This window comes from Heterodontus francisci, chromosome 44, assembly GCF_036365525.1.
Source record: "Heterodontus francisci isolate sHetFra1 chromosome 44, sHetFra1.hap1, whole genome shotgun sequence".
NCBI classification, from domain to species: domain Eukaryota; kingdom Metazoa; phylum Chordata; class Chondrichthyes; order Heterodontiformes; family Heterodontidae; genus Heterodontus; species Heterodontus francisci.
The window spans coordinates 16,717,338-16,742,078 of record NC_090414.1 but is presented as its reverse complement, the minus strand read 5'-3'; the positions used below and the strand labels follow the sequence as shown (position 1 = coordinate 16,742,078).

Below are 24,741 nucleotides of genomic sequence, written 5' to 3'. Positions count from 1 at the left end.
TCCCAAGCGACACAAGCTGGACAGAGCTGGATCAGGACCAGCTGTGATGCACCCAGCAGTCGAATAGCCAATAGCCAGGACATATGTGTCAGGTTGGGGTCGGAGGGGTAGGTTCTCCAAGGCTCAGGGGACAAGCCGACAGCCAACAGCTATGGACTCGGTGTGGAGCAGCAGAGGCGAAGAGGCCACAGCAGAGAGTTGAGGAGAGATCGTCCTACCTTCTATAGCCATCATTGCCCGCAGCTCCCGGTTCAGCAGCTCAAACCTCCGCTCCAGATCTTGCTCCTCCTCTCTGAAAGAAGAAGCACAATTGAGAGATACAGTAAGTCCGGCGAAAGTTTCAGACTTTCACCACCGCTGCCCTGTCTTCCTGATCCCAAGAGCACGGAGCTGGCACAGGAACAAAGTGCTGACAAAGCCTTGTTCGGCCGCAGGCCTGTCCGGTTGTAACAGGCCGGTGTTGCGGTGAATCGCTTCCAAAACACAAAGCACTGAGAACCAACGATCCCGGTGTGGGGATCAGAGAGGTGCGGTAATGAGGTTGGTGTGGTGCATGTGGACTTCCAAAAAGGCATTTGATAAAGTGCCACAACATTCCAGGGCTGAGGAACATCAGTTACGTGGACCTTCGAGAAGAGAAGGTCGAGAGGAGATGTGATCGAGGTGTTCAAAATCAGGAGGGGTCTGGACGGAGTAGAGAGAGAGAAACTGTTCCCATTGGTGGAAGAATCAAGAACCAGAGGGCACCGACAAAAGGACCTGAGCTGAGAAAATAAACTGTTTTTTTACACTGCGTGTGGTTAGGATCTGGAATGCACTGCCTGAGAGTGTGGTGGAGGCAGGTTCAGTCGGGGCTTTCAAAAGGCAATTGGATAAAAATTGGAAGCTAATGAATTTGCAGGGCGAGAGGGAAAGGGGGAGGGAGTGGGACTAGGTGAGTTACTCTTGCATAGAGCTGTTGTGGACATGATAGAGATTGGGGTTCAATGATTGGGACAGTGCAGAGGGAGCTTTACTCTGTATCTAACCACGTTTTTTTTTAGGTGGCCTTTATACCCCAGGCCCCTTTTATGTATGTTATGTCGAGGGGGCCTTTATTCCTCAGGCCCCCTTTATATACATTTTAAAAATAACTTCATTAAAAACGAAGAAATAAAACAAAACTCAAATTAAAATGCCATTCTCAACGTCGATGATGCACTCCAGTCCCTGCGGTGCCCACCGGTCGCGGGAGGCCTCAAGCGTACCGGCAGACGTCACATGCTCCTTCTCCAATGACACCCGGACACGAAGATAACTGCAGCAGAGGGGCAGGCAATCAGGGTGGACGGACCCCCCCGACGGCCCGCAGCCTGGACCTGTGAATTGCCACCTTGGCCAGGCCCAGGGGCAGACCGACGGGGGGATCCTCCTCCCGGCCCACGCCCCAGGTGCCCAAAGATCAGGAGCGTGGGACTGAAGTGCAGCCAGAACTTGAGGAGCAGCCCCTTCAGATACTCAAATAGGGGCTGCAACCTCGCACACTCCATATATATGTGAAACACGGACTCGTCCAGGCCGCAGAAAGTACAGGCGGCCTGGGAGTCTGTGAACCTACTTAAAAGACTATTGCGCGGGACTGCCCTGTTTTTCTTTAAGGTGGCCTTTATACCCCAGGCCCCTTTTATATATTTCATGTCGAGGGGGCCTTCATTCCTCCGGCCCCCTTTATATACATATTTATATTTTTAAAAATAACTTTATTAAAAACAGATAAATAAACCAAAAACTCAAATTAAAATGCCATTCTCAGCGTCGACAACGCACTCCAGTCCCTGCGGTGCCCACTGGTCGCGGAAGGCCTCAAGCGTACCGGCGGACACCGCATGCTCCTTCTCCAGGGACACCCGGGCGCGCACGTAACCGCGGAAGAGGGGCAGGCAATCGGGGAGGACGGACCCCCCCAAGGCCCGCAGCCTGGACCTGTGAATTGCCACATTGGCCAGGCCCAGGAGCAGACCGACGAGGAGATCCTCCTCCCAGCCCACGCCCCTCCGCACTGGATACCTAAAGATCAGGAGCGTGGGACTGAAGTGCAGCCAGAAATTGAGGAGTAGCCCCTTCAAATACTCAAAGAGGGGCTGCAACCTCGCACACTCCATATATACCTGGAACACGGACTCGTCCAGGCCGCAGAAAGTACAGGCGGCCTGGGAGTCCGTGAACCTGCTTAAAAGTCTATTGCCTTGTGCAACACCCTCCACCCTAAGTCCCTGATGTAAAGGGGGAGGACTCCTGTGTGGAGAGACCTCCATTGGGGTTTCCCCTTGCCGCCAGATGGCAACGCGGACCGCCAGGGCGTCCAGAGCGCCCTGAGAATCTCCGCGGTCAGCCCTTCCAGTCCCGGGGATTTGCCCCTTGAGAGCTGGTGGAGGGCACCGGTCAGCTCCGCCAACGTGAGCGGAGCCGCCAATCCTTCGATGCCCTCCGGGCTGACCGTGAGCAGGTCCTCCCACAAAACTCTGCGCGCGTCCTCGCTGGACGGATCCGGAGAGAACAATGCACTGTAATAGGTACGGACCAGGAAGCCCATTGCCTCTGGATCCATGATGGAGGATCCAACTTCGGCCAGCAGCTCGGGACCCTATAAGCTGCAGGTCCCTCAGCGCGCCCTACATTTATTTGTATGCCTGCGACTGGGCCAGGTCCGCGAAGGCATGACCGAGGCGAGAGTCCAAGTCAAGCACCTCTCTCTCTAGGCGCCCGATCTCGGCTTCCCGCCTCTTGGTCGACCCCTTCGCGTACTCCTGACAGAAGACACGGATGTGAGTCTCGCCCACACCCCACTATATTCTCAAGGAGGGGAAGCCCCCCTGCTTCCTTCTCCACTTGGCCCAGAATCGACGGAATGAGTCCCGGAATCGCACGTCCACCAGCAGCTGGTTGTTAAAGTGCCAGTACGCGGACCCCCCCCGCGTGCGGAGCGGAGTGAACTCCGCCCACACCAGGTGGTGGTCCGAGCACGGCACCAGCCGCATGGAGGCCGCAGAGACGCGGGAGACGTACGTCTACGAAATGTAGTGGTGGTCGATTCGAGACCCTCCCCCTCCAGACCTCCACGTGAAGGCGCTGGAGTCGGGATGGAGATTCCGCCAGACGTCCACCAAGTTAAGGGAGCTGATCAGTCCCCTCAACCTCTCCACCAACGCTTGGCCGCGCTGGGGACCGGAGCGATCCCCCACCACGAGGTTACAGTTAAAATCCCCCCCCCGCGAGGATGATGCACTCGCCGCTATCGATGGAGCTCAAGAGAGCGGACACTTCTTTAAAGAAGCGCGCTTGCAACGCGCCGGGCCTGGGCGCGTACACGTTCACAAAGTGGAGCGGCACGCTACCCAGGCGAACGGCGAGGTGGAGCAAGCGGCCCAGCACCAGCTCCAGCTCCTTGACCCCCAAGATCTCTGACTGAAAAGTCGAGACCAACAAGATAGCCACCACACTGGAAATAGGGGTGAGGTGACTCGTGTAGACCCCACCCTGCCACTCCAGGGGCCAGGTGGCTTCATCTCCCGAAACAGGGTTTCCTGCAGAAAGCTCACCGCGTATCTCCCTTCCCTGAGGACTGAGAGATTGTGAAATCTGCGGTGAGACCCCCTGCTGCCGTTGATGTTGAGGCTGGCTATGGTTATCTTCATGTCAAAGGTACTTAAAACCCGTCACCAACACCTCACTGTGAGGAGGGAGTGGAAGTGCACCTGGCCTTCCACTCCCCCAGCAACCCATTGAGGAACACATTAAACCGGCGCCTCTCAACCAGTTTCACGCCTGCGCGCTTCCCCTCTTGTTGAGGGCGGCATGGACAGACAGGATGATCGGTGCCAAACTCGACCACCTGGCGAGGGCCAACTGAACTTTATTGCGGCAACCCCTGCATGCCGCGGGGAAGTCCCGGAGTTCCGCAGTGGGGATGAGAGGAGACTCGGTGGGAGGCATGAGGGAGTCCGCCCACTGGCGATGGATTCAAGGTTGTCCTCCGTGCATAAGTAGCTGGCGGTGGAAGGAGTAGACATGCCGGAGACTGTTCTCCCGAAGACCGAGCGGGACTGGGGTGATCCCCGACCTCACCTTCCCCAGATGGTGCAGATGGGGGAGGAGGAGCTCACTGGGAATGAAGGGCAGGACGTTTGACAACATTATCCGCTGTGCGGTGGCCACCAGAGGGTCCTCCAATAGGAAGGTCCCGCCCCCCCCCCCCCACACGGTGAGCCCCTTACTCAGGGACAGAGACACCACCCACTCGGTCTTCAGGAAGAACACAGCCTTCCCGTACATCTTTGAGGCTGCCACAACGGCCGAGGGGCTGACAACCTCGGCCATTGGCTTTACACAAACCTCTAAAGACATGTTGGGGTGGGGATAGCTCTTTACCACATGGCTAGACGTCATTAATTTAAAAGATGACGGGACCACATAGGCTGCCACAGAGGCTACAGCCGCATAATGAGAGGGCCCCGCCACCGGTGATGATGGACTTGCCATTGATTCAAGAGCCAAACCCACCCCAAGTTGCAAAAAAAAAACAAATAGCAGGTTCGGGGAGAGGTTGAGGGTATACAGGAAAGGGGAAAGACAGGCTGTAAGCGATGACATTTGGTTTAAAGATAGTATACAGAGCACTCTGAATAGTCCTGAGTAACACCCCTGGTCTTCTGGTTGCGGGAGGGGTCTTCACCTGGGTCAGCCGAAAGCTGCTCAGGCACCAGCTAGATCCTTCTGTCTCTATAGCCAGGCAGCTTCAGCTGACCTAGGCTGGGCAATTGGGGTGGGGAGGGAGCTTCCTTGTGTATTCAATGCAATGGCGCAGCTCCCTGTAGAATTGTACAGCCCCCACCCCTTGTTATTTCAGCCTCTTCTACCTCCCGCAACAGTCCAAATCAAACAAAGGCCTGGTGTTCAACCACCCACCTCCAAATACATCCTCATTCCCAAAGTTGTTTCCTCCTCTGCAGCAAATGTCCAAAAGTGTTGCAGCTCTCTGCAGAAGCACCTCCTGCAGCTGACTGCAACACTCTCAGCTGCACCTCATTGATGCACTCAGCATTCATTCATGGGATGTGGGCGTCGCTGGCCATGCCAGCATTTATTGCCCATCCCTAATTGCCCTTGAGAAGGTGGTGGTGAGCTGCCTTCTTGAACCGCTGCAGTCCATGTGGGGTAGGTACACCCACAGTGCTGTTAGGAAGGGAGTTCCAGGATTTTGACCCAGTGACAGTGAAGGAACGGCCGATATAGTTACAAGTCAGGATGGTGATGTTCCCATGCGTCTGCTGCCCTTGTCCTTCTAGTTGGTCGAGGTCGAGTTCGCGGGTTTGGAAGGTGCTGTCTAAGGAGCCTTGGTGCATTGCTGCAGTGCATCTTGTAGATGGTACACACTGCTGCCACTGTGCGTCGGTGGTGGAGGGAGTGAATGTTTGTGGATGGGGTGCCAATTAAGCGGGCTGCTTTGTCCTGGATGGTGTCGAGCTTCTTGAGTGTTGTTGGAGCTGCACCCATCCAGGCAAGTGGAGAGTATTCCATCACACTCCTGACCTGTGCCTTGTAGATGGTGGACAGGCTTTGGGGAGTCAGGAGGTGAGTTACTCACCGCAGGATTCCTAGCCTCTGACCTGCTCTTGTAGCCATGGTATTTATATGGCTTCTCCAGTTCAGTTTCTGGTCAATGGTAGCCCCTAGGATGTTGATAGTGGGGAATTCAGCGATGGTCATGGCATTGAATGTCAAGGGGAGATGGTTAGATTGTCTCTTGTTGGAGATGGTCATTGCCTGGCATTTGTGTGGCACGAATGTTACTTGCCACTTTATCAGCCCAAGCCTGAATATTGTCCAGGTCTTGCTGCATTTCTACACGGACTGCTTCAGTATTTGAGGAGTCATGAATGGTGCTGAACATTGTGTAATCATCAGCGAACATCCCCACTTCTGACCTTATGATCGAAAGGAGGTCATTAATGAAGCAGCTGAAGATGGTTGGGCCTAGGACACTACCCTGAGGTACTCCTGCAGTGATGTCCTGGAGCTCAGATGATTGACCTCCAACAACCACAACCATCTTCCTTTGCGCTCGGTATGACTCCAACCAGCAGAGGGTTTTCCCCCTGATTCCCATTGACCTCAGTTTTGCGAGGGCTCCTTGATACCACACTCAAGGGCAGTCACTCTCACCTCACCTCATGAGTTCAGCTCTTTTGTCCATGTCTGAACCAAGGCTGTGATGAGGTCAGGAGCTGAGTGGCCCTGGCGGAACCCAAACTGAGCGTCACTGAGCAGGTTATTGCTAAGCAAGTGCTGCTTGATGGCACTGTTGATGACACCTTCCATCACTTTACTGATGATTGAGAGCAGGCTGATGGGGCGGTAATTGGCCGGGTTGGACTTGTCCTGCTTTTTGTGTACAGGACATACCTGGGCAATTTTCCACATTGCAGGGTAGATGCCAGTGTTGTAGCTGTACTGGAACAGCTTGGCTAGGGGCGCGGCAAGTTCTGGAGCACAGATCTTCAGTACTATTGCCGGAATATTGTCAGGGCCCATAGCTTTTGCAGTATCCAGTGCCTTCAGTCGTTTCTTGATATCATGTGGAGTGAATTGAATTGTCTGAAGTCTGGCATTTGTGATGCTGGGGACTTCAGGAGGAGGCCAAGATGGATCATCAACTCGGCCCTTCTGGCTGAAGATTGTTGCAAATACTTCAGCCTTATCTTTCGCACTGATGTGCTGGGCTCCCCCAACATTGAGGATGGGGATATTTGTGGAGCCACCTCCTCCAGTTAGTTGTTTAATTGTCCACCACCATTCACTGCTGGATGTGGCAGGACTGCAGAGTTTAGATCTGATCCATTGGTTATGGGATTGCTTAGCTCTGTCTACCGCATGCTGCTTACGCAGTTTGGCATGCAGATAGTCCTGTGTTGTAGCTTCACCAGGTTGACACCTCATTTTGAGGTATGCCTGGTGCTGCTCCTGGCATGCCCTCCTGCACTCTTCATTGAACCAGGGTTGGTCTCCTGGCTTGATGGTAATGGTAGAGTGGGGGATATGCCGGGCCATGAGGTTACAGATTGTGGTTGAGTACAATTCTGCTGCTGCTGATGGCCCACAGCGCCTCATGGATGCCCAGTTTTGCATTGTTCAAAATCTATCCCATTTAGCACGGTGATAGTGCCACACAACACGATGGAGGATATCCTCAATGTGAAAGCGGGACTTCGTCTCCACAAGGACTGTGCGGTGGTCAGTCCTACCAATACTGTCATGGACAGATGCATCTGCAGCAGGCAGATTGGTGAAGACGAGGTCAAGTATGTTTTTACCTCACCACCTGCCGCATACCCAGTCTAGCAGCTATGTCCTTTAGGACTCAGCCAGCTCGGTCAGTAGTGGTGCTACCGAGCCACTCTTGGTGATGGACATTGAAGTCCCCCACCCAGAGCACATTCTGTGCCCTTGTCACCCTCAGTGCTTCCTCCAAGTGGTGTTCAACATGGAGGAGTACTGACTCATCAGCTGAGGGAGGGCGGTAGGTGGTAATCAGCACGAGGTTACCTTGTCCATGTTTGACCTGATGCCATGAGACTTCATGGGGTCCGGAGTCGATGTTGAGGACTCCCAGGGCAACTCCCTCCCTACTGTATACCACTGTGCTGCCACCTCTGCTGGGTCTGTCCTGCCGGTGGGACAGGACATACCCGGGGATGGTGATGGTGGTGTCTGGGTCATTGTCTGTCAGGTATGATTCCGTGAGTATGACTATGTCAGGCTGTTTCTTGACTAGTCTGTGGGACAGCTCTCCCAACTTTGGCACAAGCCCCCAGATGTTAGTAAGGAGGACTTTGCAGGGTCGACAGGGCTGGGTTTGCTGTTGTCGTTTCCGATGCCTCGGTCGATGCTGGGTGGTCTGTCCGGTTTCATTCTTTTTTATTGACTTTGTAGTGGTTAGATACAACTGAGAGTCTTGCTAGGCCATTTCAGAGGGCATGTAAGAGTTAACCACATTGCTGTGGGTCTGGAGTCACATGTAGGCCAGACCAGGTAAGGACAGCAGATTTCCTTCCCTAAAGGACATTAGTGAACCAGATGGGTTTTTACAACAATCGACAATGGTTTCATGGCCATCATTAGACTAGCTTTTAATTCCAGATTTATTAATTGAATTCAAATTCCACCTTCTGCTGTGGTGGGATTTGAACCCATGTCCCCAGAGCAATACCCTGGGTCTCTGGGTTACTAGACCAGTGACAGTAACACTACGCCACCACCTCCTCTCAATCAGTCCCAATCAGGCAGCAGCCAACCCTGTGCTGTACCTGTCCAGGGAGTGTTTGATGGGGACAGTGTAGAGGGAGCTTTACTCTGTATCTAACCCCCCGTGCTGTACCTGTCCTGGGAGGGTTTGATGGGGCCAATGAGACTCTCAAGTTCCCCAGCACTGGCACTGTGCGCTTGGTTGGATTCACGTGGTCGAAAAGCCTGGCAACAGCAGCCAGAGCGGGCTCAATCACAGGCTCCTTGTGTCAGCCGTGAGTCGTCAACAGCCTTTTAGGAGGAGAGTAGAGAATGAGAGGGGCGGTTGGGAAACACAGGAAGCAGAGTGGGGGGGGGGGGGGGGGGAGGGGGGTGGAATGAGGGGGGGGGGGTGCGGTTTGTTGGTGGAATGAGCATCTGACGCTGCCACAGACAGTTTTTGAAGAGGTTTTGCAGACTCACAGTAACTGCAACTGGTCCTGTCTCCGAATCAGAGCATTTTTCTTATTAACCAGTAGGAACCACTCCTGAATAAGCTCCTCTTCTTCCATCTGACTGCTTCCTAAAACCATCAATTAGTGTCATTAAAACTGAGCCTTCCAGCAAAACGATCCCGAGCTTAAACTCCCCACCCGCTCTCCCCCCTCTGCCCCCAGGGTCTCCCCTACTGACAACACCAGGGGATGTCTCTCTCTCTCACAGACACACACACACACAGGGAGGGAGTGAGTGTAATGATGTAGTTACACCCACACCCACATACACATACACACCTGTGTAAAAAGCAGAGGCAGACACACACACACACACACAGATATTCCCCTCACTCCCCTTCCCCCTCCCCTCTCCAGGCCCACGCTCTCCCCTCACCCAACTCTGCGCCCTCCCTTAACTCCACCCTCCCCTCACCACCTTCCCCTCTCCTCTCCCCTGTACCTCCAGACTGTCCCCTCTCCCCAGCCTCCCCTCTCCCCTGTATTCACCCCACTGACCCCTCTACCCCCCCCCCACTGACCCCTCTCCCCTGTACCCTCTCCTCTCCCCTGTACATCCCCTAATGACCCCTCTCTTCTGTACCCCCCACTGACCCCTCTCCCCTGTACCCTGTACCCCCCCACTGACCCCTCTCCCCTGGACCCCCCCACTGAACCCTCTCCCCTGTACCCTCTCCTCTCCTCTGTACCCGCCCCCCCACTGACCCCTCTCTTCTGTACCCTCTCCTCTCCCCTGCACCCCCCCCCCCACTGATCCCTCTCCCCTGTACCCCCCCCACTGACCCCTCTCCCCTGTACCTCCCCCACTGACCCCTCTCCCCACCCTCCCCTCTCCCCTGTACCTCCCCCACTGACCCCTCTCCCCACTGACCCCTCTCCCCTGTACCCCACCACTGACCCCTCTCCCCCAACCTCCCCTCTCCCCTGTACCTCCCCCACGGACCACTCTCCCCACTGACCCCTCTCCTGTACATCCCCCACTGATCCCTCTCCCCTGTACCTCGCCCACTGATCCCTCTCCCACTGACCCCTCTCCCCACCCTCCCCTCTCCCCTGTACCTCCCCCACTGACCCCTCTCCCCACTGACCCCTCTCCCCTGTACCCCACCACTGACCCCTCTCCCCTGTACCTCCCCCACTGACCCCTCTCCCCTGTACCCACTCCTCTCCCCTGCACCCCCCCCCACTGATCCCTCTCCCCTGTACCCCCCCCACTGACCCTCTCCCCTGTACCTCCCCCACTGACCCCTCTCCCCACCCTCCCCTCTCCCCTGTACCTCCCCCACTGACCCCTCTCCCCTGTACCCCACCACTGACCCCTCTCCCCCAACCTCCCTCTCCCCTGTACCTCCCCCACGGACCACTCTCCCCACTGACCCCTCTCCTCTGTACCTCCCCCACTAATCCCTCTCCCCTGTACCTCGCCCACTGATCCCTCTCCCCTGTACCTCCCCCACTGATCCCTCTCCCACTGACCCCTCTCCCCACCCTCCCCTCTCCCCTGTACCTCCCCCACTGACCCTCTCCCCACTGACCCCTCTCCCCTGTACCCCACCACTGACCCCTCTCCCCTGTACCTCCCCCACTGACCCCTCTCCCCTGTACCTCCCCCACTGACCCCTCTCCCCTGTACCTCCCCCACTGATCCCTCCCCTCTCCCCTGTACCTCCCCCACTGATCCCTCTCCCCTGTACCTCCCCACTGACCCCTCTCCCCACTGATCCCTCTCCCCTGTACCTCCCCACTGACCCCTCTCCTCTGTACCCCCCCCCCCCACTGATCCCTCTCCCCTGTACCTCCCCCACTGATCCCTCTCCCCTGTACCTCCCCCACTGACCCCTCTCCCACTGATCCCTCTCCCTGTACCTCCCCCACTGACCCCTCTCCTCTGTACCCCCCACTGATCCCTCTCCCCTCTCCCTGTACCTCCCCCACTGATCCCTCTCCCCTGTACCTCCCCCACTGATCCCTCTCCCCTGTACCTCCCCCACTGACCCCTCTCCCCTGTACCTCCCCCACTGACCCCTCTCCCCTGTACCTCCCCCACTGACCCCTCTCCCCTGTACCTCCCCACTGATCCCTCTCCCCTGTACCTCCCCCACTGACCCCTCTCCTCTGTACCCCCCACTGATCCCTCTCCCCACTGATCCCTCTCCCCTGTACCTCCCCCACTGATCCCTCTCCCCTGTACCTCCCCCACTGACCCCTCTCCCCTGTACCTCCCCCACTGATCCCTCTCCCCTGTACCTCCCCCACTGACCCCTCTCCTCTGTACCTCCCCCACTGATCCCTCTCCCTGTACCTCCCCCACTGATCCCTCTCCCCTGTACCTCCCCACTGACCCCTCTCCCCTGTACCTCCCCCCCTGATCCCTCTCCCCTGTACCTCCCCCACTGATCCCTCTCCCCTGTATCTCCCCCACTGATCCCTCTCCCCTGTACCTCCCCCACTGACCCCTCTCCTCTGTACCTCCCCCACTGACCCCTCTCCCCACTGACCCCTCTCCCCACTGACCCCTCTCCCCACTGACCCCTCTCCCCTGTACCTCCCCCACTGACCCCTCTCCCCACCCTCTACTCTCCCCTGTACCCCATACCTCCCATCTCCGTCCACCCCACCCACCTCCTTCACCTCCTGAATGCCCGACAACTCTCCCAATCCCATCCCTCTGTCCCACCTTACCCCAAACCCTCTTCTCTGCCCCAGCCAACATCCCCTCTCCCCTCCCCTCTCCACTCACGTGTCTCCATGATGCACCGCAGTTTCTTCTCGACGACAGCAGCACGGGAGTCGATCTGTTTCTGCTCACTCTCCAAGGCAGTCAGTTCTCCCAACACATACTGACTGGTGTCCCGGAACCGCTGCAGACATAAACACTAGTCAGGCAAAGCGAGGGAAGTGTGTGGGGCACTGAATACAGGCAGCTTGATCACTGAGTGCTTGGAAATGACACCACTCACTCGGGTACTGGCAATTTATCCCCACGTGTACTGTACCCCAGTGTTATACAGTGACAGACCTGTCTGCACCAGTACTGTAACCCAGTGTTATACAGTGACAGACCTGTCCCCACCAGTGCTGTACCCCAGTGGTTATACAGCGACAGACCTGTACCCACCTGTACTGTACCCCAGTGTTATACACTGACAGACCTGTCCCCACCAGTACTGTACCCCAGTGGTTATACAGCGACAGACCTGTCCCCACCAGTACTGTACCCCAGTGTTACACAGTGACAGACCTTTCCCCACCAGTACTGTACCCCAGTGTTATACAGTGACAGACCTGTCCCCACCAGTACTGTACCCCAGTGTTGTACAGTGACAGACCTGTCCCCACCAGTACTGTACCCCAGTGTTGTACAGTGACAGACCCGTCCCCACCAGTACTGCACCCCAGTGTTATACAGTGACAGACCTGTCCCCACCAGTACTGTACCCCAGTGTTATACAGTGACAGACCTGTCCCCACCAGTACTGTACCCCAGTGTTAGACAGTGACAGACCCGTCCCCACCAGTACTGTACCCCAGTGTTATACAGTGACAGACCTGTCCCCACCAGTACTGTACCCCAGTGTTATACAGTGACAGACCTGTCCCCACCAGTACTGTACCCCAGTGTTATACAGTGACAGACCTGTCCCCACCAGTACTGTACCCCAGTGTTATACAGTGACAGACCTGTCCCCACCAGTACTGTACCCCAGTGTTAGACAGTGACAGACACGTCCCCACCAGTACTGTACCCCAGTGTTATACAGTGACAGACCTGTCCCCACCAGTACTGTACCCCAGTGTTATACAGTGACAGACCTGTCCCCACCAGTACTGTACCCCAGTGTTATACAGTGACAGACCTGTACCCAGCAGTACTGTACCCCAGTGTTATACAGTGACAGACCTGTCCCCACCAGTACTGTACCCCAGTGTTATACAGTGACAGACCTGTCCCCACCAGTACTGTACCCCAGTGTTATACAGTGACAGACCTGTACCCAGCAGTACTGTACCCCAGTGTTATACAGTGACAGACCTGTCACCACCAGTACTGTACCCCAGTGGTTATACAGTGACAGACCTGTCACCACCAGTACTGTACCCCAGTGGTTATACAGTGACAGACCTGTCCCCACCAGTACTGTACCCCAGTGGTTATATAGTAACAGACCTGTCCCCACCAGTACTGTACCCCAGTGTGATACAGCGACAGACATGTCCCCACCAGTACTGTACCCAGTGTTATACAGTGACAGACCTGTCCCCACCAGTACTGTACCCCAGTGTTGTACAGTGACAGACCCGTCCCCACCAGTACTGCACCCCAGTGTTATACAGTGACAGACCTGTCCCCACCAGTACTGTACCCCAGTGTTATACAGTGACAGACCTGTACCCAGCAGTACTGTACCCCAGTGTTATACAGTGACAGACCTGTACCCAGCAGTACTGTACCCCAGTGTTATACAGTGACAGACCTGTCCCCAACCAGTACTGTACCCCAGTGTTATACAGTGACAGACCTGTACCCAGCAGTACTGTACCCCAGTGTTATACAGTGACAGACCTGTCTGCACCAGTACTGTAACCCAGTGTTATACAGTGACAGACCTGTCCCCACCAGTACTGTACCCCAGTGGTTATACAGCGACAGACCTGTCCCCACCAGTACTGTACCCCAGTGTTACACAGTGACAGACCTTTCCCCACCAGTACTGTACCCAGTGTTATACAGTGACAGACCTGTCCCCACCAGTACTGTACCCCAGTGTTGTACAGTGACAGACCTGTCCCCACCAGTACTGTACCCCAGTGTTGTACAGTGACAGACCCGTCCCCACCAGTACTGCACCCCAGTGTTATACAGTGACAGACCTGTCCCCACCAGTACTGTACCCCAGTGTTATACAGTGACAGACCTGTCCCCACCAGTACTGTACCCCAGTGTTAGACAGTGACAGACCCGTCCCCACCAGTACTGTACCCCAGTGTTATACAGTGACAGACCTGTCCCCACCAGTACTGTACCCCAGTGTTGTACAGTGACAGACCCGTCCCCACCAGTACTGTACCCAGTGTTGTACAGTGACAGACCCGTCCCACCAGTACTGCACCCCAGTGTTATACAGTGACAGACCTGTCCCCACCAGTAATGTACCCCAGTGTTATACAGTGACAGACCTGTCCCCACCAGTACTGTACCCCAGTGTTAGACAGTGACAGACCTGTCCCCACCAGTACTGTACCCCAGTGTTATACAGTGACAGACCTGTACCCAGCAGTACTGTCCCCCAGTGTTATACAGTGACAGACCTGTCCCCACCAGTACTGTACCCCAGTGTTAGACAGTGACAGACCTGTCCCCACCAGTACTGTACCCCAGTGTTATACAGTGACAGACCTGTCCCCACCAGTACTGTACCCCAGTGTTAGACAGTGACAGACCTGTCCCCACCAGTACTGTACCCCAGTGTTATACAGTGACAGACCTGTCACCACCAGTACTGTACCCCAGTGATTATATCGTGACAGACCTGTCACCACCAGTACTGTACCCCAGTGGTTATACAGTGACAGACCTGTCCCCACCAGTACTGTACCCCAGTGGTTATACAGTAACAGACCTGTCCCCACCAGTACTGTACCCCAGTGTGATACAGCGACAGACCTGTCCCCACCAGTACTGTACCCCAGTGTTATACAGTGACAGACCTGTCCCCACCAGTACTGTACCCCAGTGTTGTACAGTGACAGACCCGTCCCCACCAGTACTGCACCCCAGTGTTATACAGTGACAGACCTGTCCCCACCAGTACTGTACCCCAGTGTTATACAGTGACAGACCTGTACCCAGCAGTACTGTACCCCAGTGTTATACAGTGACAGACCTGTACCCAGCAGTACTGTACCCCAGTGTTATACAGTGACAGACCTGTACCCAGCAGTACTGTACCCCAGTGTTATACAGTGACAGACCTGTACCCAGCAGTACTGTACCCCAGTGTTATACAGTGACAGACCTGTCCCCACCAGTACTGTACCCCAGTGTTATACAGTGACAGACCTGTACCCACCAGTACTGTACCCCAGTGGTTATACAGTGACAGACCCGTCCCCACCAGTACTGTGCCCCAGTGTTATACAGTGACAGACCTGTCCCCACCAGGACTGTACCCCAGTGTTATACAGTGACAAACCTGTCCCCACCAGTACTGTACCCCAGTGTTATACAGTGACAGACCCGTCCCCACCAGTACTGTACCCCAGTGTTATACAGTGACAGACCTGTCCCCGCCAGTACTGTACCCCAGTGTTATACAGTGACAAACCTGTCACAACCAGTACTGTACCCCAGTGTTATACAGTGACAAACCTGTCCCCACCAGTACTGTACCCCAGTGGTTATACAGTGACAGACCCGTCCCCACCAGTACTGTACCCCAGTGTTATACAGTGACAGACCTGTCCCCACCAGTACTGTACCCCAGTGTTATACAGTGACAGACCTGTCCCCACCAGTACTGTACCCCAGTGTTATACAGTAACAGACCTGTACCCACCAGTACTGTACCCCAGTGGTTATAGAGTGACAGACCCGTCCCCACCAGTACTGTACCCCAGTGTTATACAGTGACAGACCTGTCCCCACCAGTACTGTACCCCAGTATTATACAGTGACAGACCTGTCCCCACCAGTACTGTACCCCAGTGTTATACAGTGACAGACCTGTCCCCACCAGTACTGTACCCCAGTGTTATACAGTGACAGACCTGTCCCCACCAGTACTGTACCCCAGTGTTATACAGTGACAGACCTGTCCCCACCAGTACTGTACCCCAGTGTTATACAGTGACAGACCTGTACCCACCAGTACTGTACCCCAGTGGTTATACAGTGACAGACCTGTACCCAGCAGTACTGTACCCCAGTGTTATACAGTGACAGACCTGTCCCCACCAGTACTGTACCCCAGTGTTATACAGTGACAGACCTGTACCCACCAGTACTGTACCCCAGTGGTTATACAGTGACAGACCCGTCCCCACCAGTACTGTGCCCCAGTGTTATACAGTGACAGACCTGTCCCCACCAGTACTGTACCCCAGTGTTATACAGTGACAAACCTGTCCCCACCAGTACTGTACCCCAGTGTTATACAGTGACAGACCTGTCCCCACCAGTACTGTACCCCAGTGTTATACAGTGACAGACCTGTCCCCGCCAGTACTGTACCCCAGTGTTATACAGTGACAAACCTGTCCCCACCAGTACTGTACCCCAGTGTTATACAGTGACAAACCTGTCCCCACCAGTACTGTACCCCAGTGGTTATACAGTGACAGACCCGTCCCCACCAGTACTGTACCCCAGTGTTATACAGTGACAGACCTGTCCCCACCAGTACTGTACCCCAGTGTTATACAGTGACAGACCTGTCCCCACCAGTACTGTACCCCAGTGTTATACAGTAACAGACCTGTACCCACCAGTACTGTACCCCAGTGGTTATAGAGTGACAGACCCGTCCCCACCAGTACTGTACCCCAGTGTTATACAGTGACAGACCTGTCCCCACCAGTACTGTACCCCAGTATTATACAGTGACAGACCTGTCCCCACCAGTACTGTACCCCAGTGTTATACAGTGACAGACCTGTCCCCACCAGTACTGTACCCCAGTGTTAAACAGTGACAGACCTGTCCCCACCAGTACTGTACCCCAGTGTTATACAGTGACAGACCTGTCCCCACCAGTACTGTACCCCAGTGTTATACAGTGACAGACCTGTCCCCGCCAGTACTGTACCCCAGTGTTATACAGTGACAGACCTGTACCCAGCAGTACTGTACCCCAGTGTTATACAGTGACAGACCTGTCACCACCAGTACTGTACCCCAGTGGTTATACAGTGACAGACCTGTCCCCACCAGTACTGTACCCCAGTGGTTATACAGTAACAGACCTGTCCCCACCAGTACTGTACCCCAGTGTTATACAGCGACAGACCTGTCCCCACCAGTACTGTACCCCAGTGTTATACAGTGACAGACCTGTCCCCACCAGTACTGTACCCCAGTGTTGTACAGTGACAGACCCGTCCCCACCAGTACTGCACCCCAGTGTTATACAGTGACAGACCTGTCCCCACCAGTACTGTACCCCAGTGTTATACAGTGACAGACCTGTACCCAGCAGTACTGTACCCCAGTGTTATACAGTGACAGACCTGTCCCCACCAGTACTGTACCCCAGTGTTATACAGTGACAGACCTGTACCCACCAGTACTGTACCCCAGTGGTTATACAGTGACAGACCCGTCCCCACCAGTACTGTGCCCCAGTGTTATACAGTGACAGACCTGTCCCCACCAGTACTGTACCCCAGTGTTGTACAGTGACAGACCTGTCCCCACCAGTACTGTACCCCAGTGTTATACAGTGACAAACCTGTCCCCACCAGTACTGTACCCCAGTGTTATACAGTGACAAACCTGTCCCCACCAGTACTGTACCCCAGTGGTTATACAGTGACAGACCCGTCCCCACCAGTACTGTACCCCAGTGTTATACAGTGACAGACCTGTCCCCACCAGTACTGTACCCCAGTGTTATACAATGACAGACCTGTCCCCACCAGTACTGTACCCCAGTGTTATACAGTGACAGACCTGTACCCACCAGTACTGTACCCCAGTGGTTATAGAGTGACAGACCCGTCCCCACCAGTACTGTACCCCAGTGTTATACAGTGACAGACCTGTCCCCACCAGTACTGTACCCCAGTATTATACAGTGACAGACCTGTCCCCACCAGTACTGTACCCCAGTGTTATACAGTGACAGACCTGTCCCCACCAGTACTGTACCCCAGTGTTATACAGTGACAGACCTGTCCCCACCAGTACTGTACCCCAGTGTTATACAGTGACAGACCTGTCCCCACCAGTACTGTACCCCAGTGTTATACAGTGACAAACCTGTCCCCACCAGTACTGTACCCCAGTGTTATACAGTGACAGACCAGTCCCCACCAGTACTGTACCCCAGTGTTATACAGTGACAGACCTGTCCCCACCAGTACTGTACCCCAGTGTTATACAGTGACAGACCTGTCCCCACCAGTACTGTACCCCAGTGTTATACAGTGACAGACCTGTCCCCACCAGTACTGTACCCCAGTGTTGTACAGTGACAGACCTGTCCCCACCAGTACTGTACCCCAGTGTTATACAGTGACAGACCTGTCCCCACCAGTACTGTACCCCAGTGTTATACAGTGACAGACCTGTCCCCACCAGTACTGTACCCCAGTGTTATACAGTGACAGACCTGTCCCCACCAGTACTGTACCCCAGTGTTATACAGTGGCAGACCCGTCCCCACCAGTACTATACCCCAGTGTTATACAGTGACAGACCTGTCCCCACCAGTACTGTACCCCAGTGTTGTACAGTGACAGACCTGTCCCCACCAGTACTGTACCCCAGTGTTGTACAGTGACAGACCTGTCCCCAACAGTGCTGTACCCCAGTGTTATATAGTGACAGACCTGTCTCCACCAGTACCGTCCCCACCAGTACTGTACCCCAGTGTTATACAGTGACAGACCTGTCCCCACCAGTACTGCACCCCAGTGGTTATACAGTGACAGACCTGTCCCCGCCAGTACTGTACCCCAGTGTTATACAGTGACAGACCTGTCCTCACCAGTACTGTACCCCAGTGTTATACAGTGACAGACCTGTCCCCACCAGTACTGCACCCCAGTGGTTATACAGTGACAGACCTGTCCCTGCCAGTACTGTACCCCAGTGTTATACAGTGACAGACCTGTCCCCACCAGTACTGTACCCCAGTGTTATACAGTGACAGACCTGTCCCCACCAGTACTGTACCCCAATGTTATACAGTGACAGACCTGTCCCCACCAGTACTGTACCCCAATGTTATACAGTGACAGACCTGTCCCCACCAGTACTGTACCCCAGTGTTATACACTGACAGACCTGTCCCCACCAGTACTGTACCCCAGTGTTGTACAGTGACAGACCTGTCCCCACCAGTACTGTATCCCAGTGTTGTACAGTGACAGACCTGTCCACACCAGTACTGTATCCCAGTGTTGTACAGTGACAGACCCGTCCCCACCAGTACTGTGCCCCAGTGTTATACAGTGACAGACCCGTCCCCACCAGTACTGTGCCCCAGTGTTATACAGTGACAGACCTGTCCCCACCAGTACTGTACCCCAGTGTTGTACAGTGACAGACCTGTCCCCACCAGTACTGTACCCCAGTGTTATACAGTGACAGACCTGTCCCCACCAGTACTGTATCCCAGTGTTGTACAGTGACAGACCTGTCCCCACCAGTACTGTATCCCAGTGTTGTACAGTGACAGACCTGTCCCCACCAGTACTGTACCCCAGTGTTATACACTGACAGACCTGTCCCCACCAGTACTGTCCCCCAGTGTTATACAGTGACAGACCTGTCCCCACCAGTACTGTACCCCAGTGTTATACAGTGACAGACCTGTCCCCACCAGTACTGTATCCCAGTGTTATACAGTGACAGACCTGTCCCCACCAGTACTGTATCCCAGTGTTATACAGTGACAGACCTGTCCCCACCAGTACTGCACCCCAGTGGTTATACAGTGACAGACCTGTCCCTGCCAGTACTGTACCCCAGTGTTATACAGTGACAGACCTGTCCCCACCAGTACTGTACCCCAGTGTTATGCAGTGACAGACCTGTCACCACCAGTACTGTACCTCAGTGTTATACAGTGACAGACCCGTCCTCACCAGTACTGTACCCCAGTGTTATACAGTGTCAGACCTGTCCCCACCAGTACTGTATCCCAGTGTTATACAGTGACAGACCTGTCCCCACCAGTACTGTACCCCAGTGTTATACAGTGACAGACCTGTCCCCACCAGTACTGTACCCCAGTGTTATACAGTGACAGACCTGTCCCCACCAGTACTGTACCCCAGTGTTATACACTGACAGACCTGTCCCCACCAGTACTGTACCCCAATGTTATACAGTGACAGACCTGTCCCCACCAGTACTGTATCCCAGTGTTGTACAGTGACAGACCTGTCCCCACCAGTACTGTACCCCAGTGTTATACACTGACAGACCTGTCCCCACCAGTACTGTACCCCAATGTTATACACTGACAGACCTGTCCACACCAGTACTGTACCCCAGTGTTATACAGTGACAGACCTGTCCCCACCAGTACTGTACCCCAGTGTTGTACAGTGACAGACCTGTCCACACCAGTACTGTACCCCAGTGTTATACAGTGACAGACCTGTCCCCACCAGTACTGTACCCCAGTGTTGTACAGTGACAGACCCGTCCCCACCAGTCCTGTACCCCAGTGTTGTACAGTGATAGACCTGTCCCCACCAGTACTGTACCCCAGTGTTGTACAGTGACAGACCTGTCCCCACCAGTACTGTACCCCAGTGTTATACAGTGACAGACCCGTCCCCACCAGTACTGCACCCCAGTGTTATACAGTGACAGACCTGTCCCCACCAGTACTGCACCCCAGTGTTATACAGTGACAGACCCGTCCCCACCAGTACTGTGCCCCAGTGTTATACAGTGACAGACCTGTCCCCACCAGTACTGTACCTCAGTGTTATACAGTGACAGACCTGTCCCCACCAGTACTGTATCCCAGTGTTATACAGTGACAGACCTGTCCCCACCAGTACTGTATCCCAGTGTTGTACAGTGACAGACCTGTCCCCACCAGTACTGTACCCCAGTGTTATACAGTGACAGACCTGTCCCCACCAGTACTGTACCCCAGTGTTGTACAGTGACAGACCTGTCCACACCAGTACTGTACCCCAGTGTTATACAGTGACAGACCTGTCCCCACCAGTACTGTACCCCAGTGTGATACAGTGACAGACCTGTCCCCACCAGTACTGTACACCAGTGTTATACAGTGACAGACCTGTCCCCACCAGTACTGTACCCCAGTGTTATACACTGACAGACCTGTCCCCACCAGTACTGTACCCCAATGTTATACAGTGACAGACCTGTCCCCACCAGTACTGTATCCCAGTGTTATACAGTGACAGACCTGTCCCCACCAGTACTGTACCCCAGTGTTATACAGCGACAGACCTGTCCCCACCAGTACTGTACTCCAGTGTTGTACAGTGACAGACCCGTCCCCACCAGTCCTGTACCCCAGTGTTATACACTGACAGACCTGTCCCCACCAGTACTGTACCCCAGTGTTATACAGTGACAGACCAGTCCCCACCAGTACTGTACCCCAGTGTTATACAGCGACAGACCTGTCCCCACCAGTACTGTACCCCAGTGTTGTACAGTGACAGACCCGTCCCCACCAGTCCTGTACCCCAGTGTTATACACTGACAGACCTGTCCCCACCAGTACTGTACCCCAGTGTTATACGGTGACAGACCTGTCCCCACCAGTACCGTCCCCACCTGTACTGTAACCCAGTGTTATACACTGACAGACCTGTCCCCACCAGTCCTGTACCCCAGTGTTATACACTGACAGACCTGTCCCCACCAGTACTGTATCCCAGTGTTATACAGTGACAGACCTGTCCCCACCAGTACTGTACCCCAGTGTTGTACAGTGACAGACCTGTCCACACCAGTACTGTACCCCAGTGTTATACACTGACAGACCTGTCCCCACCAGTCCTGTACCCCAGTGTTATACACTGACAGACCTGTCCCCACCAGTACTGTACCCCAGTGTTATACACTGACAGACCTGTTGCCACCAGTCCTGTACCCCAGTGTTATACACTGACAGACCTGTCCCCACCAGTACTGTATCCCAGTGTTATACAGTGACAGACCTGTCCCCACCAGTACTGTACCCCAGTGTTGTACAGTGACAGACCTGTCCACACCAGTACTGTACCCCAGTGTTATACAGTGACAGACCTGTCCCCACCAGTACTGTACCCCAGTGTTGTACAGTGACAGACCCGTCCCCACCAGTCCTGTACCCCAGTGTTGTACAGTAATAGACCTGTCCCCACCAGTACTGTACCCCAGTGTTATACACTGACAGACCTGTCCCCACCAGTACTGTATCCCAGTGTTATACAGTGACAGACCTGTCCCCACCAGTACTGTACCCCAGTGTTGTACAGTGACAGACCTGTCCACACCAGTACTGTACCCCAGTGTTATACAGTGACAGACCTGTCCCCACCAGTACTGTACCCCAGTGTTGTACAGTGACAGACCCGTCCCCACCAGTCCTGTACCCCAGTGTTGTACAGTGATAGACCTGTCCCCACCAGTACTGTACCCCAGTGTTGTACAGTGATAGACCTGTCCCCACCAGTACTGTACCCCAGTGTTATACAGTGACAGACCTGTCCCCACCAGTACTGTACCCCAGTGTTGTACAGTGACAGACCCGTCCCCACCAGTCCTGTACCCCAGTGTTGTACAGTGATAGACCTGTCCCCACCAGTACTGTACCCCAGTGTTGTACAGTGATAGACCTGTCCCCACCAGTACTGTACCCCAGTGTTATACAGTGACAGACCTGTCCCCACCAGTACTGTACCCCAGTGTTATACAGTGACAGACCTGTCCCCACCAGTACTGTACCCCAGTGTTATACAGTGACAGACCTGTCCCCACCAGTACTGTACCCCAGTGTTGTACAGTGATAGACCTGTCCCCACCAGTACTGTACCCCAGTGTTGTACAGTGATAGACCTGTCCCCACCAGTACTGTACCCCAGTGTTATACAGTGACAGACCTGTCCCCACCAGTACTGTACCCCAGTGTTATACAGTGACAGACCTGTCCCCACCAGTACTGTACCCCAGTGTTATACAGTGACAGACCTGTCCCCACCAGTACTGTACCCCAGTGTTGTACAGTGATAGACCTGTCCCCACCAGTACTGTACCCCAGTGTTATACAGTGACAGACCTGTCCCCACCAGTACTGTACCCCAGTGTTGTACAGTGATAGACCTGTCCCCACCAGTACTGTACCCCAGTGTTATACAGTGACAGACCTGTCCCCACCAGTACTGTACCCCAGTGTTATACAGTGACAGACCTGTCCCCACCAGTACTGTACCCCAGTGTTATACAGTGACAGACCTGTCCCCACCAGTACTGTACCCCAGTGTTATACAGTGACAGACCTGTCCCCACCAGTACTGTACCCCAGTGTTGTACAGTGATAGACCTGTCCCCACCAGTACTGTACCCCAGTGATATACAGTGACAGACCTGTCCCCACCAGTACTGTACCCCAGTGTTATACAGTGACAGACCTGTCCCCACCAGTACTGTACCCCAGTGTTATACAGTGACAGACCTGTCCCCACCAGTACTGTACCCCAGTGTTATACAGTGACAGCCTGTCCTCACCAGTACTGTACCCCAGTGTTATACAGCGACAGACCTGTCCCCACCAGTACTGTACCCCAGTGTTGTACAGTGACAGACCTGTCCCCACCAGTACTGTACCCCAGTGTTATACAGTGACAGACCCGTCCCCACCAGTACTGCACCCCAGTGTTACACAGTGACAGACCTGTCCCCACCAGTACTGCACCCCAGTGTTATACAGTGACAGACCCGTCCCCACCAGTACTGTGCCCCAGTGTTATACAGTGACAGACCTGTCCCCACCAGTACTGTACCTCAGTGTTATACAGTGACAGACCTGTCCCCACCAGTACTGTATCCCAGTGTTATACAGTGACAGACCTGTCCCCACCAGTACTGTATCCCAGTGTTGTACAGTGACAGACCTGTCCCCACCAGTACTGTACCCCAGTGTTATACAGTGACAGACCTGTCCCCACCAGTACTGTACCCCAGTGTTGTACAGTGACAGACCTGTCCACACCAGTACTGTACCCCAGTGTTATACAGTGACAGACCTGTCCCCACCAGTACTGTACCCCAGTGTGATACAGTGACAGACCTGTCCCCACCAGTACTGTACACCAGTGTTATACAGTGACAGACCTGTCCCCACCAGTACTGTACCCCAGTGTTATACACTGACAGACCTGTCCCCACCAGTACTGTACCCCAATGTTATACAGTGACAGACCTGTCCCCACCAGTACTGTATCCCAGTGTTATACAGTGACAGACCTGTCCCCACCAGTACTGTACCCCAGTGTTATACAGCGACAGACCTGTCCCCACCAGTACTGTACCCCAGTGTTGTACAGTGACAGACCCGTCCCCACCAGTCCTGTACCCCAGTGTTATACACTGACAGACCTGTCCCCACCAGTACTGTACCCCAGTGTTATACAGTGACAGACCAGTCCCCACCAGTACTGTACCCCAGTGTTATACAGCGACAGACCTGTCCCCACCAGTACTGTACCCCAGTGTTGTACAGTGACAGACCCGTCCCCACCAGTCCTGTACCCCAGTGTTATACACTGACAGACCTGTCCCCACCAGTACTGTACCCCAGTGTTATACGGTGACAGACCTGTCCCCACCAGTACCGTCCCCACCTGTACTGTAACCCAGTGTTATACACTGACAGACCTGTCCCCACCAGTCCTGTACCCCAGTGTTATACACTGACAGACCTGTCCCCACCAGTACTGTATCCCAGTGTTATACAGTGACAGACCTGTCCCCACCAGTACTGTACCCCAGTGTTGTACAGTGACAGACCTGTCCACACCAGTACTGTACCCCAGTGTTATACACTGACAGACCTGTCCCCACCAGTCCTGTACCCCAGTGTTATACACTGACAGACCTGTCCCCACCAGTACTGTACCCCAGTGTTATACACTGACAGACCTGTTGCCACCAGTCCTGTACCCCAGTGTTATACACTGACAGACCTGTCCCCACCAGTACTGTATCCCAGTGTTATACAGTGACAGACCTGTCCCCACCAGTACTGTACCCCAGTGTTGTACA

General features: G+C 54.5%; 1 protein-coding gene across 1 annotated transcript in view; it reads right to left on the bottom strand.

Annotated features, from left to right (window-relative positions):
* Nucleotides 1-24,741, bottom strand: part of LOC137355921 (EH domain-binding protein 1-like) — a 107,378-nt gene that overhangs the window by 5,570 nt on the left and 77,067 nt on the right. Inside the window, 3 exon segments of the mRNA XM_068021585.1 lie at nucleotides 219-292; nucleotides 8,743-8,842; nucleotides 11,515-11,635. Of these exon segments, the coding sequence (XP_067877686.1) occupies nucleotides 219-292; nucleotides 8,743-8,842; nucleotides 11,515-11,635 (295 nt within the window).